This window comes from Gobius niger (genome assembly GCF_951799975.1).
Source record: "Gobius niger genome assembly, chromosome: 1".
Taxonomy (NCBI): domain Eukaryota; kingdom Metazoa; phylum Chordata; class Actinopteri; order Gobiiformes; family Gobiidae; genus Gobius; species Gobius niger.
The window spans coordinates 76,405,378-76,419,330 of record NC_136852.1 but is presented as its reverse complement, the minus strand read 5'-3'; the positions used below and the strand labels follow the sequence as shown (position 1 = coordinate 76,419,330).

Here is a 13,953-nt window from a genome sequence, read left to right as displayed (position 1 = left end):
ACTGAAGACCACTACCGAAGTCCACTACTACTCAAACTGCTCTGGACTGTAACCTTCTTCTATGTCACTTCCTGTCAGTTGCTTAAAAATTCAAATAAAAATAACTTTTCTGCCCAACATTTCTTCAGCTTCACTGAAATAAAATGATAATTATGTAACTGATCATAGTGACTTAAAGGGAAGGTCTTGACTTCCCCAGGCCTCTGTAATGATGTAACTGATCATAGTGACTTAAAGGGAAGGTCTTGACCTCCCCAGGCCTCTGTAATGATGTAACTGATCATAGTCCCTTAAAGGGAAGGTCTTGACCTCCCCAGGCCTCTGTAATGATGTAAATGATCATAGTGACTTAAAGGGAAGGTCTTGACCTCCCCAGGCCTCTGTAATGATGTAACTGATCATAGTCCCTTAAAGGGAAGGTCTTGACCTCCCCAGGCCTCTGTAATGATGTAAATGATCATAGTGACTTAAAGGGAAGGTCTTGACTTCCCCAGGCCTCTGTAATGATGTAACTGATCATAGTGGCTTAAAGGGAAGGTCTTGACCTCCCCAGGCCTCTGTAATGATGTAACTGATCATAGTGGCTTAAAGGGAAGGTCTTGACCTCCCCAGGCCTCTGTAATGATGTAACTGATCATAGTGGCTTAAAGGGAAGGTCTTGACCTCCCCAGGCCTCTGTAATGATGTAACTGATCATAGTGGCTTAAAGGGAAGGTCTTGACCTCCCCAGGCCTCTGAATATTGTGTATTAAATATAACCATGTGAGGTGGTACCGAGGATGCTGCGTTTGCAGAGGGGGCAGGTCGGGCGCAGCAGCAGCCAGGGGTCCACACAGTCCCGGTGGTACTCGTGTGCACAGGGCAGCACACGCAGACACTGCAAGAAACAACACACATGTTAACACAACAACACAAAGATACACAACACACACATAAACAACACACACATAAACAACACAAACATACACAACACACACATAAACAACACACACATATACAACACACACATAAACAACACAAACATACACAACACACACATCTGGATCTGCATCTGCTCTGTTCACGCTCCCTTCGTTACATGGATGTACTTAATCATCTCGAAGTATCTGACACTGATGGTGTTTCCTTGACTTATGGTTGCCAGATAATCTCGTAGCTTTATGAGCAATGGGCCTCTGGGAAATGACTCCTGGAAGAAGTGCATGGTGGGAGTTTAGTTTAGTTTATTTGGGCTGCAAGGTTGTCATTAGCAACAACGATGTTCCCAAAGGGAGTCAGCAGAAGAACTTATAAATGCCTCCCTCATACATGAACTAACAGAACTGTTCGTAATGACAAACAAACGACAGCATCTGGGTCTAATGTTGCTTTTTTACATTTATATTTTAATTACTCAAATGAGGTCCAAAGATCTGCCCCTTCAGGGGGACCAGACTGTGTGTGTGGGCTCTCAGTCGTGCAGGAGTACCTGGTCGTGTGTGTGGGCTCTCAGTCGTGCAGGAGTACCTGGTCGTGTGTGTGGGCTCTCAGTCGTGCAGGAGTTGTACCTGGTCGTGTGTGTGGGCTCTCAGTCGTGCAGGAGTTGTACCTGGTCGTGTGTGTGTGGGCTCTCAGTCGTGCAGGAGTACCTGGTTGTTGTGGAAAGGCTCGAGGCACACGGCACAGGGCCCCGCCTCCTCACAGCGGGACAGGAAGGTTCTGGTCCGTAAAGACGACATCCTCCTCACCACGTCCTGTTTGGTAAACACCTACACAAACACACACACACACACACACAAATTAAAAAGGTTTTTTTACTGCTGGTATAGAAAGCAGGAACCAAAAAGAAATATTTAATCTTCATATTCAAAAATATAAATACAAATGACTAATCTGTTTTCTGGTTCAATATGACATAGGTATCGAAAACCAAGCTTGCTAAAGAAAACTAATGGTGCCCAGCCCTAGTCAGTGTCCAGAGTGAGCAATGGGAGAGGCGAGCGCTTCTCTTTGGTCCTCATGGGCCGACAGTGCCGTGATACCACCCCCTAGTGGCCGGAACAACTTCAGAAGGTTGGGTTTAACATGGAAAACATGGGCGCCTCACACGGGTCAAAACGTCCTTGAAGCCGGGCTCCAAAGACTTTGATTGTCTTTGATACCGTTTCCTGCTGTGACCGCCCTGAGAGGAGCTGTTTGTTTGTTAAAGTGGAGCTGTGGAGGGCTGTTCCTCATGGTCCTTTTATGGAACGTGCTGTAGGAGGAGCCTGAGCTGCTGAGGAGCAACGGTCTGCTCATTTAAAGGTGCACTACTTTCAGCTTAGCTCTTTGACCTTCCATCACAGTGGTCTCCACAACGCTCCAGGATCACTTGTTTTGTAGGTTTTCTGGTGAGCGGCTCCGTCAGCAGAGGAAACCTTCCGCTGATCCTGAAGAGACCACTGGGATGGAGAATAAAGGCACCACATCTAAAGCTACATAAGTGTGAGAAAACATCTCTGACACGGAAAGTTCTCAGTTCAAATCCCTTCAGTGATTTCATCTGTCGTCCCTTTGTGCATATCTCCAAACAGCAGTTGTGGTAGTTCGTCGTAGTAGTCGTTATATTCATTAACCGCAGCCACAAGAAGCTTCAGCCGGTGCAGAAGTTCCTCGTCGAGTTCGTGAGTTCAGAAACATCTGTGATAATGTGGTAATAATCACATGAAATAAAACATAACAACCACAACATACTGAATAAAAGTAAAGCTATATCTAACACAGCTGTTCTGATGCAGATGTTGCAGCAGAATCTTAAAAATAATAAAGAATCAGCTTCAGTTTGGCATCAAGAAGACTCAGTCAGTGATCATCCCCCAGGAAACTCATAACGTGTATTTATCTGACTTTATGGGAACAGAAATAACACTTTACTGTCGAGAGAGGGGACCACAGCCTGGACCGCCTTTATACCACACGAGGGCAGCAGAGAGGAGGTGGTACCTGCAGCTGCTGGTCCAGCGGGGGGTCCTGGGCCTGCAGGTGAGCCTGGAGCAGGACGCCTGTGCTTAGCACCAGCACCACCAGGAGCACCGTGTCCCACAGCTGCTGGAGGTACTTCTGCAACTCACAGCAATCAGGTCACAGTTCAGGAGTTTGATCCTGACGCTTGGGGACAGTCACTGAGACTTTAAAGAGTTTGTTTTAGCCTCAAACATTGTTTATTATGGACCATCCAGATGTTTTCATCGACCGCATTAAGGTCAAAGCCTCGTTAGAAATCATTAATGAAAGTACAGACGTTTGGAGGCTTTAAAAAACTAAAGCGTCTCTGAGCTAAACGCTAACTCACTCTCAGTCACGCTTTTGCTTTGTGGGTCAGATTCACTGAACTTTATCTGATAATATATACACATTATATATATATATATATATATATATATACATATACAAAAATACTGATACAGAGAAACCAGTGCGACGCCACATGAATAAAAACAATAAAAAACCTAAAGTGCAGGTGCAGAGGACTGACCTGGACCTGGGAGTTGGTCTCTCCGGTGCAGATGACGCCCTGCCACTCTCCGTAACGCCCGCCTCGAGAGCGCCCACAGCTGGACCACAGGGTGAGCGTCGCCCCCTGGACACAGAACGCTCCGTAAAACACTCACTCATGATCCGCCTTTGTGCTCAGGCACAGTCTGAGCTGGACTCACCAGGTGGTCCTGCAAGATGGTCCGGTACGTGATCCTCACTGTGGCTTGGAGACCCCTGCAGAAACATCAGGGTCTGATCAGAAACATCAGAAACATCAGGGTCTGATCAGAAACATCAGGGTCTGAGAAACATCAGGGTCTGAGAAACATCAAGGTCTGAGAAACATCAGGGTCTGAGAAACATCAGGGTCTGAGAAACATCAGGGTCTGATCAGAAACATCAGAAACATCAGGGTCTAAGAAACATCAGGGTCTGATCAGAAACATCAGAAACATCAGGGTCTAAGAAACATCAGGGTCTGATCAGAAACATCAGAAACATCAGGGTCTAAGAAACATCAGGGTCTGATCAGAAACATCAGGGTCTGAGAAACATCAGGGTCTGATCAGAAACATCAAGGTCTGATCAGAAACATCAAGGTCTGAGAAACATCAGGGTCTGAGAAACATCAGGGTCTGAGAAACATCAGGGTCTGATCAGAAACATCAGAAACATCAGGGTCTAAGAAACATCAGGGTCTGATCAGAAACATCAGAAACATCAGGGTCTAAGAAACATCAGGGTCTGATCAGAAACATCAGAAACATCAGGGTCTAAGAAACATCAGGGTCTGATCAGAAACATCAGGGTCTGAGAAACATCAGGGTCTGATCAGAAACATCAGGGTCTGAGAAACATCAGGGTCTGAGAAACATCAGGGTCTGATCAGAAACATCAGGGTCTGAGAAACATCAGGGTCTGAGAAACATCAGGGTCTGATCAGAAACATCAGGGTCTGATCAGAAACATCAGAAACATCAGGGTCTGATCAGAAACATCAGAAACATCAGGGTCTAAGAAACATCAGGGTCTGATCAGAAACATCAGAAACATCAGGGTCTAAGAAACATCAGGGTCTGATCAGAAACATCAGAAACATCAGGGTCTAAGAAACATCAGGGTCTGATCAGAAACATCAGGGTCTGAGAAACATCAGGGTCTGATCAGAAACATCAGGGTCTGAGAAACATCAGGGTCTGATCAGAAACATCAGAAACATCAGGGTCTAAGAAACATCAGGGTCTGAGAAACATCAGAGTCTGAGAAACATCAGGGTCTGAGAAACATCAGGGTCTGATCAGAAACATCAGAAACATCAGGGTCTGAGAAACATCAGGGTCTGATCAGAAACATCAGGGTCTGATCAGAAACATCAGGGTCTGATCAGAAACATCAGGGTCTGATCAGAAACATCAGAAACATCAGGGTCTAAGAAACATCAGGGTCTGATCAGAAACATCAGGGTCTAAGAAACATCAGGGTCTGAGAAACATCAGGGTCTGAGAAACATCAGGGTCTGAGAAACATCAGGGTCTGAGAAACATCAGGGTCTGAGAAACATCAGAAACATCAGGGTCTAAGAAACATCAGGGTCTGAGAAACATCAGGGTCTGAGAAACATCAGAGTCTGAGAAACATCAGGGTCTGAGAAACATCAGTATTCATTAAGGACCTCTGGTATAGACGTACCTGAGCAGGTCTGAACATTCAGGACTTCAGGTAAAGACGTACCTGAGCAGGTCTGAACATTCAGGACCTCAGGTAAAGACGTACCTGAGCAGGTCTGAACATGAAGGACTTCAGGTAAAGACGTACCTGAGCAGGTCTGAACATGAAGGACCTCTGGTAAAGACGTACCTGAGCAGATCTGAACATTCAGGACCTCAGGTAAAGACGTACCTGAGCAGATCTGAACATTCAGGACCTCAGGTAAAGACGTACCTGAGCAGATCTGAACATTCAGGACCTCAGGTAAAGACGTACCTGAGCAGGTCTGAACATGAAGGACCTCAGGTAAAGACGTACCTGAGCAGGTCTGAACATGAAGGACCTCAGGTAAAGACGTACCTGAGCAGGTCTGAACATGAAGGACCTCAGGTAAAGACGTACCTGAGCAGATCTGAACATTCAGGACCTCAGGTAAAGACGTACCTGAGCAGGTCTGAACATTCAGGACCTCAGGTAAAGACGTACCTGAGCAGGTCTGAACATGAAGGACCTCAGGTAAAGACGTACCTGAGCAGGTCTGAACATGAAGGACTTCAGGTAAAGACGTACCTGAGCAGGTCTGAACATTCAGGACCTCAGGTAAAGACGTACCTGAGCAGGTCTGAACATGAAGGACCTCAGGTAAAGACGTACCTGAGCAGGTCTGAACATGAAGGACTTCAGGTAAAGACGTACCTGAGCAGGTCTGAACATGAAGGACCTCAGGTAAAGACGTACCTGAGCAGGTCTGAACATGAAGGACCTCAGGTAAAGACGTACCTGAGCAGGTCTGAACATTCAGGACCTCAGGTAAAGACGTACCTGAGCAGATCTGAACATGAAGGACTTCAGGTAAAGACGTACCTGAGCAGGTCTGAACATGAAGGACCTCAGGTAAAGACGTACCTGAGCAGATCTGAACATTCAGGACCTCAGGTAAAGACGTACCTGAGCAGATCTGAACATGAAGGACCTCAGGTAAAGACGTACCTGAGCAGGTCTGAACATTCAGGACCTCAGGTAAAGACGTACCTGAGCAGGTCTGAACATTCAGGACTTCAGGTAAAGACGTACCTGAGCAGGTCTGAACATGAAGGACTTCAGGTAAAGACGTACCTGAGCAGATCTGAACATGAAGGACCTCAGGTAAAGACGTACCTGAGCAGGTCTGAACATTCAGGACCTCAGGTAAAGACGTACCTGAGCAGGTCTGAACATTCAGGACCTCAGGTAAAGACGTACCTGAGCAGGTCTGAACATTCAGGACTTCAGGTATAGACGTACCTGAGCAAAGCTCCGAACAGTCGAGTGACGTTTTCAGACGACTGGATCACGATGATGGGTTTGACCACGACCTGAGACAGATCCATCTGAAAAACACAAATGTTCACACAGGTGGAGGCAGACACACGGGCAAACATCTGATTAAAGGGCCGGTCACTGACCTGGAGACTAGTTAGAGACTAGTTAGAGACTCGAGTTACTGCTGGTCACAGAGATGTCTCTGAGACGTCCTCTGGAGATCAGGCGAGTCTCCAGGGGACGTCTCAGAGACATTTGACAGCTTTAAACCTCAGAGCTCCTGGTGAGAGGGCAGCAGCTCTTACCTCACTGACCGTGTTCTGATTCAGAGCCAGAATGATGAGAGCAGATGCTCCGAGGACCAAGGCTCGCTTCATCTGAGAAGAACGCAGGAGAAACAACAAAGTCAGGACTGAATCAAAGCAGGAGAAACAACAAAGTCAGGACTGAATCAAAGCAGGAGAAACAACAAAGTCACGACTGAATCAAAGCAGGAGAAACAACAAAGTCAGGACTGAATCAAAGCAGGAGAAACAGCAAAGTCAGGACTAAATCAAAGCAGGAGAAACAACAAAGTCAGGACTGAATCAAAGCAGGAGAAACAACAAAGTCAGGACTGAATCAAAGTTTCAAAGTCAATTCTTATCACTCCATTTGATGTTTTTTGAATCTTCAAAGAGGAAATTATAGAATTCTGTTTGCACCGAAATATGAGACGATGGAGAAGAACATCACCCCCCATAAACCAGCAGTGAGTGGCTGTTCTGTGTTTCTGAGGTAAACTCTTATTGGGCCGAGTGGTTTTCACTGTGAAAATCACTATTTTGAATCTGAAATCCTCCAATCAGAGCTGCTCGTTTTGGGCAGTTGTTCCAGAGGTGAGAAGTGTTTTGGGTCATGCATCAGGGTGGGCTGCTGTTAAAGCGTGTGCTTAAGCGTGTGCTTAAGCGTGTGCTTAAGCGTGTGCTTAAGCGTGTGCTTAAGCGTGTGCTTAAGCGTGTGTAACTGTGGGACGCTCACCCTCTGCACCACGGCCTCAGCGAAAGACTCCTGGTTCCCCATGGAGGCCTTGTGGTCCAGGTCTAGAGGAACCACCGCGATCCACAGGTCGGCCTCAGGACCGTCTGGCCCATCGGGCGCCTCGGGCCTCTCCGGACTCCCTGAGGTCCCTGTGGTGTCCAGAGGCCTCTGATGGACCTGAGGTCAGAGGTCAGAGCCACACAACACTTTATGATAACTAGTCTTAATAAATGATGAGTTAACACTTAAGTTAAGTGTAACTAACACTTTATAACTACTTAACTACAGTGAATGCCTAACTCATGATGAATAGTTCTTCACATACTTCACTTATTCATTTTTAAGTTGCATGAGGTATTTAAATCTTTATTTTAGGAAAAACAGCTCAACATGACAAGTTCTAAAGAATGTTGTGTAACCTGGAGATAAATGTAACTGAGGGACGTTTCCTTGATATTTGGAAAGTAACTGTATCGAAATACTCTCAAATCAAAGTGTAGCTTTACCAGAATACAGTTACTCAACACGAGTAACTAAATGCATGTATATGTTTTATATATATATATATATATATATATATATATATATATATATATAAATATATATATATATATATAAAAAAAAAAAAAAAACTCTTCCTCACCCTCCGCGGGCGGTCTCTCTTTTTCCTCCTGCTCGGGTCCTCTACCAGAGGCCTGGGAGCTTGAGGGTTCTGCGCAGTATCTTTGTTGTTCCTAGAACTGCACTTTTCTGGACCGAGATGTCTGATGTATTTCCTGGGATCTGCTGGAGCCACTCCTCCAGTTTGGGGGTCACTGCCCCGAGTGCCCCAACGACCACGGGCACCACTGATGCCTTCACCCTCCAGGTTTTCTCCAGCTCTTCTCTGAGCCCCTGGTATTTCTCTAGTTTCTCATGTTCCTTTTTCCTGATGTTGAAGTCGCTTGGTATTGCTATGTCGATCACAACGGCTTTCCTCTGCTCTTTGTCCACCACCACAATGTCCGGTTGGTTCGCCATTACCATTTTGTCCGTCTGTATCTGGAAGTCCCACAGGATCTTGGCTCGGTCATTCTCGATCACCTTTGGAGGTGTTTCCCACTTTGACCTTGGGGTTTCCAGCCCATATTCTGCACAGATGTTCCTGTACACTATACCAGCCACTTGGTTATGGCGCTCCATGTAAGCTTTCCCTGCCAGCATCTTACACCCTGCAGTTATGTGCTGGATTGTCTCATTGGCCTCTTTGCACAGTCTACACCTGGGGTCTTGTCTGGTGTGGTAGATCTGGGCCTCTATTGCTCTGGTGCTCAAGGCCTGCTCCTGTGCAGCCATGATGAGTGCCTCTGTGCTGTCCTTTAGTCCGGCTCTGTCTAGCCATTGGTAGGATTTCTGTATATCCGCCACTTCAGTTATGTTTCGGTGGTACATGCCGTGTAGGGGCTTGTCCACCCATGACGGGACCTCCAGCACCTCATCTTCTGTTCCCCATTGTCTGAGACATTCACTGAGCACGTCATCTGTCGGAGCCTTGTCCTTGATGTACTTATGGATCTTGGATGTTTCATCCTGGACAGTGGCTCTCACACTCACTAGTCCTCGGCCTCCTTCCTTACGGCTAGCGTACAGTCTCAGGGTGCTGGATTTGGGGTGGAACCCTCCGTGCATGGTTAGGAGCTTTCGCGTCTTAACATCTGTGGTCTGTATCTCATCCTTTGGCCAGCTTATTATTCCTGCAGGGTATCTGATTACTGGTAGGGCGTAGCTGTTTATTGCCCGGGACTTGTTCTTGCCATTGAGCTGGCTTCTTAGGACCTGCCTTACTCGTTGGAGGTATTTGGCCGTAGCCGCTTTCCTTGTCACCTCTTCGAGGTTGCCATTTGCTTGTGGGATTCCGAGGTACTTGTAACTGTCCTCAATGTCTGCTATTGTTCCTTCTGGGAGTGAGACCCCTTCTGTGTGGACTACCTTCCCTCTCTTAGTCACCATCCGACCACACTTCTCTAGTCCGAATGACATCCCAATGTCTGCACTGTATATCCGGGTGGTATGGATCAGTGAGTCGATGTCTCGCTCATTCTTAGCATACAGCTTGATGTCATCCATGTAGAGGAGGTGACTGATGGTGGCCCCGTTCCTGAGTCGGTATCCATAGCCAGTCTTGTTGATTATTTGGCTGAGGGGGTTCAGACCTATGCAGAACAGCAGTGGGGACAGGGCGTCTCCTTGGAATATGCCACATTTGATGGAGACTTGTGCAAGTGGCTTGCCATTGGCTTCAAGGGTGGTTTTCCACAACCTCATCGAGTTTGCAATGAAGGCTCTTAGAGTCCTGTTGATGTTGTATAGCTCCAGGCATTCAATGATCCAAGTATGTGGCATTGAGTCGTAGGCTTTCTTGTAATCAATCCAGGCAGTGCTCAGGTTAGTGTGTCGGGTTCTGCAGTCTCGAGCGACTGTTCTGTCTACCAGGAGCTGGTGTTTGGCACCTCTGGTATCTTTACCGATTCCCTTCTGAGCTGTGCTCATGTATTGATCCATGTGCTTACTTATCTTAGCCGCTATGGTGCCGGACATGAGCTTCCACGTTGTGGAGAGGCAGGTTATTGGCCGATAGTTGGATGGGACTGTACCCTTTGAGGGATCCTTCAGGATCAGGATTGTGCGCCCTTCGGTTAACCATTCAGGGTGATTCCCATCCCTCAGCAGCTGGTTCATTTGCGCTGCCAAGCGCTCATGGAGAGCCGTGAGTTTCTTAAGCCAGTAGGCGTGTATCATGTCAGGGCCTGGTGCTGTCCAATTTTTCATACCTGAGGCTCTTTCTTGGACGTCTGCCACTGTGATGGTAACTGGATTCTGTTCAGGGAGGTTGCTGTGGTCCTCTCTCAGAGCCACCAGCCACTGTGCATCACTGTTGTGTGCTGCCTCCTTCTCCCATATGCCTTTCCAGTACTGTTCAGTTTCCAGCCTTGGTGGGTCTGCTCTGTTATTGTTACCCTGCCACTGAGCGTACACTTTCGCTGGTTGAGTTGCGAACAGACGATTTACTCGTCTGGCTTCGTTGTCTCTCGTGTACCTCTTTAGGCGGCTGGCCAAGGCTTGGAGCCTTTGTTTGGCAGTTTCCAATGCTTCAGGTATGGGCATCTGGCTGTACCTTTTGGGTACTTGCTTTTTTTTTTATATATATATATACATATATATATATATATATATATATATTTGACAGAGTCGGTCAGAGCTTGTTTTCAACAGTTCCTTGATACTTTTGAACTTAACTCAGTTTAGTACAATGAGCTCTGTAACAATCTGTAAAAACCTGTACCTGTGGTTTAGATAATGGAATAATAAGTATCAGTTTGTAGGTCCATAATGTAATAGATTACATTACCCACCGCCAGAGGTGTTTAAGGCACTTTTCGGGTGGGAAGTTACAGTTACAGCTCAACAACATCAATATAAGCAACTCAACTGTACATAATAAATTACTAATTAGATTAAGACATTTTATACTTTTTTCTTCTTCATTTGTGCGTGTGCGTGTGCGTGTGCGTGTGCGTGTGTGTGTGTGTGTGTGTGTGTGTGTCCGTGTCCCTCACCAGCACCAGCGCCCCCGCAGCTCCTCCCAGTGCGCAGAGACTGACCACAGACCTTCATCAGTACCATGTGTGTGTGTGTTGCATGTGTGTTACATGTGTGTTACATGTGTGTAGTGTGTGTGTTAGGCCTACATGTGTGTTACATGTGTGTTACATGTGTGTAGTGTGTGTGTTAGGCCTACATGTGTGTTACATGTGTGTAGTGTGTGTGTGTGTGTGTGTGTGTGTGTGTGTGTGTGTGTGTGTGTGTGTGTGTGTGTGTGTGTGTGTGTGTGTGTGTGTGTGTGTGTGTGTGTGTGTGTGTTGTCCGGCCCTCACCAGCACCAGCGCCCCCCGCAGCTCCTCCCAGTGCGCAGAGCCTGACCACAGACCTTCATCAGTACCATGTGTGTGTAGTATGTGTGTTGCATGTGTGTTACATGTGTGTTACATGTGTGTTACATGTGTGTTACATGTGTCTTACATGTGTGTAGTGTATGTGTGTGTGTGTAGTGTATGTATGTGTGTGTGTGTGTTGTCCGGCCCTCACCAGCACCAGCGCCCCCCGCAGCTCCTCCCAGTGCGCAGAGACTGACCACAGACCTTCATCAGTACCATGTGCGTGTGTAGTATGTGTGTTACATGTGTGTTGCCTGTGTGTTGCATGTGTGTTACATGTGTGTAGTGTATGTGTGTGTGTGTGTGTGTGTGTGTGTGTTGTCCGGCCCTCACCAGCACCAGCGCCCCCCGCAGCTCCTCCGGCCGCTCAGACCCCTCTGTCCGCGGCTGCAGCACTCGTCCCTGGAGCGTCGCGCTGGATCGGACCCCGGGCCGATGCTCCACAGACACCTCCAGCAGAGCGAGCTCCTCCGCGCCCATGGCCCCGCACATCTGCACACACATCTGCCCCAGGAGCCCCAGGAGCCCCAGGGCCGGAGCGCACATGCCTCTCACGGACGACACGCTCTGGATCTCCGAGGGACAAAACATCCAGATCAGCTGAGGAGGTAAACAAGCACATTCTGCTTCCGCTCCACCCGGACACTGTTACCATGAAGTGCTACAGCAGCGCCCCCTGCTGGTGAGACTGAGCACAGCAAACCGGAGGAGACAAGCCATTAACATGCAACAACGACACACCGCCCCCTGCTGGTGAGACTGAGCACAGCAAACCGGAGGAGACAAGCCATTAACATGCAACAACGACACAAAAGAGAAACGGAAAAGTGACGACAACACAACAACAAAGTGAGGAAAAAGATCCGTTCTGAGGAGTTCTGTAGGTCTTAGCTTTCAAATGAGGCTGTGAGCTTAGATTTGGGTAAAGATGTACTGGCGAAAATGCACTCAGGGGGGTTAAACTTTACATTATTGACCGAACTGTGCACAGATTGTGTTCTGCATTGAAGAACAAACAGACACAATGGAGTAAATATAAATATATAAATATATAAATATAAATGTATATATAGAGAGATGTAGAAAGTCTTCGGTGAGAGTGGGAGAGTTATCACATGTTTCCACTACGTTTCTGTTCTAATGTTTATTCTATTTTTTATTTTCATTGTTGATATTTTTCTGCCCCTTAAGATTTTTGCTTTGACTCATTCTACCCCAGACACCATGTTTTACTCTTTAACTATTTGCACATTTCCTGTCTGACCCGAACCCAGCAAAAGGGGGTTAAACAAAGTATTCATTCAATACTTGTGCACGCCCCACTTTCACTTTACTGTTTTTTGAAAAAAAACAGAATCCTGTATCTTTCACTTCTCAGTCGTCGGATACTTGTGTGTGAACATTCAGTAAAAAACTCAAAATAAAATCTTTATGTTTATGGCTGTAAATTAGAACTTTCCAGAGGCTCTGTGTACCTGGTCTTTGTGTGTCCTCAGTCACACAAAAACCACCAAAAGAAGGACCTGAGACCTTGTGACTTATTAATCATGGAATGAAGATCCTCCTCCACTTGTGATGATTCAAACCTGAACCTTCTCCTGCCCCGGACGAAAGATACGACTTCACCTTTACAGACCTCAAACCAACCAGTGGAACAATCGTCAGGCTCTTTTCAATCTGTGATGACTCTGTCCTCAGCCCTCGCCCTGATGGACCCGCCCATCTTCAGTGGGGGCTTCTTTGTGCCCCGAGTGCCACCGTAACCCGGGGCCTCATGGGCAGAGCTCACCTTGGAACAACTGCTCCACTGTGGGGGTAGAACACTGTGGGTACAGAACACTGTGGGTACAGAACACTGTGGGTGTAGAACACTGTGGGGACAGAATCCAAACTTCTCACACACATTAAACCGCCCTTTGTTTGAACTACTTCAACTAATCAATTGTACAGAAGTTATTTAAGGCCTAACTGAGGGAGCTCGACTTTCTCCAACACGTCACAGCTGCACCAGCCCAGAGCGAACACCAGAGGGCAGCAGGTTTGCAACATATATTTCTATATTTCTGATGGAGCTCAGGCCTAACGAGAGCAGGAGCACAATCATAGTGTAGAAGAAGTTTACATTAAATTAACTCTCGCTTTGAGCTGAAGTCAAATATTGAAGATAAACCGGTCCCTTCAGAGGTTCCCCCTCCCTCCCCCACGCACTGCACACTGATCACGCTTGTAAATGAAAGAGTGAGTTTACAAAGTATTTATTATGTATTTGAGTTTCTTCAAACGCTCAGAATCAAATATCAGGTCTCGCTGCCTCTTTGTCACTAATAAATGTCTGTGACGGTAAAGTTGGACACTCTGGACAGAAAACCACAATTGCAACTTTCTTGCCTCGGGGTCAGAGTCACCAATACACACTAATGAAGAAGCTAACAGGCTAACTGCAGGCTGGCGCCAC

The 13,953-nt window shown here is 46.9% G+C and overlaps 1 protein-coding gene across 1 annotated transcript; it reads right to left on the bottom strand.

The window, feature by feature from the left end:
- Positions 1-748: 748 nt before the first annotated feature.
- rnf215 (ring finger protein 215) lies at positions 749-12,140 on the bottom strand (the record flags this gene model as incomplete). The annotated part of the gene is made up of 9 exons (XM_079579765.1): positions 11,832-12,140; positions 7,525-7,701; positions 6,810-6,881; positions 6,487-6,572; positions 3,675-3,729; positions 3,494-3,598; positions 2,962-3,078; positions 1,629-1,748; positions 749-877 (listed from the first exon to the last, which is right to left on the bottom strand). Exons 1-9 carry the CDS (start codon positions 12,087-12,089, stop codon positions 749-751), a joined length of 1,119 nt encoding a protein of 372 aa, XP_079435891.1. The 5' UTR covers positions 12,090-12,140.
- Between the last annotated feature and the right edge of the window lie 1,813 nt (positions 12,141-13,953).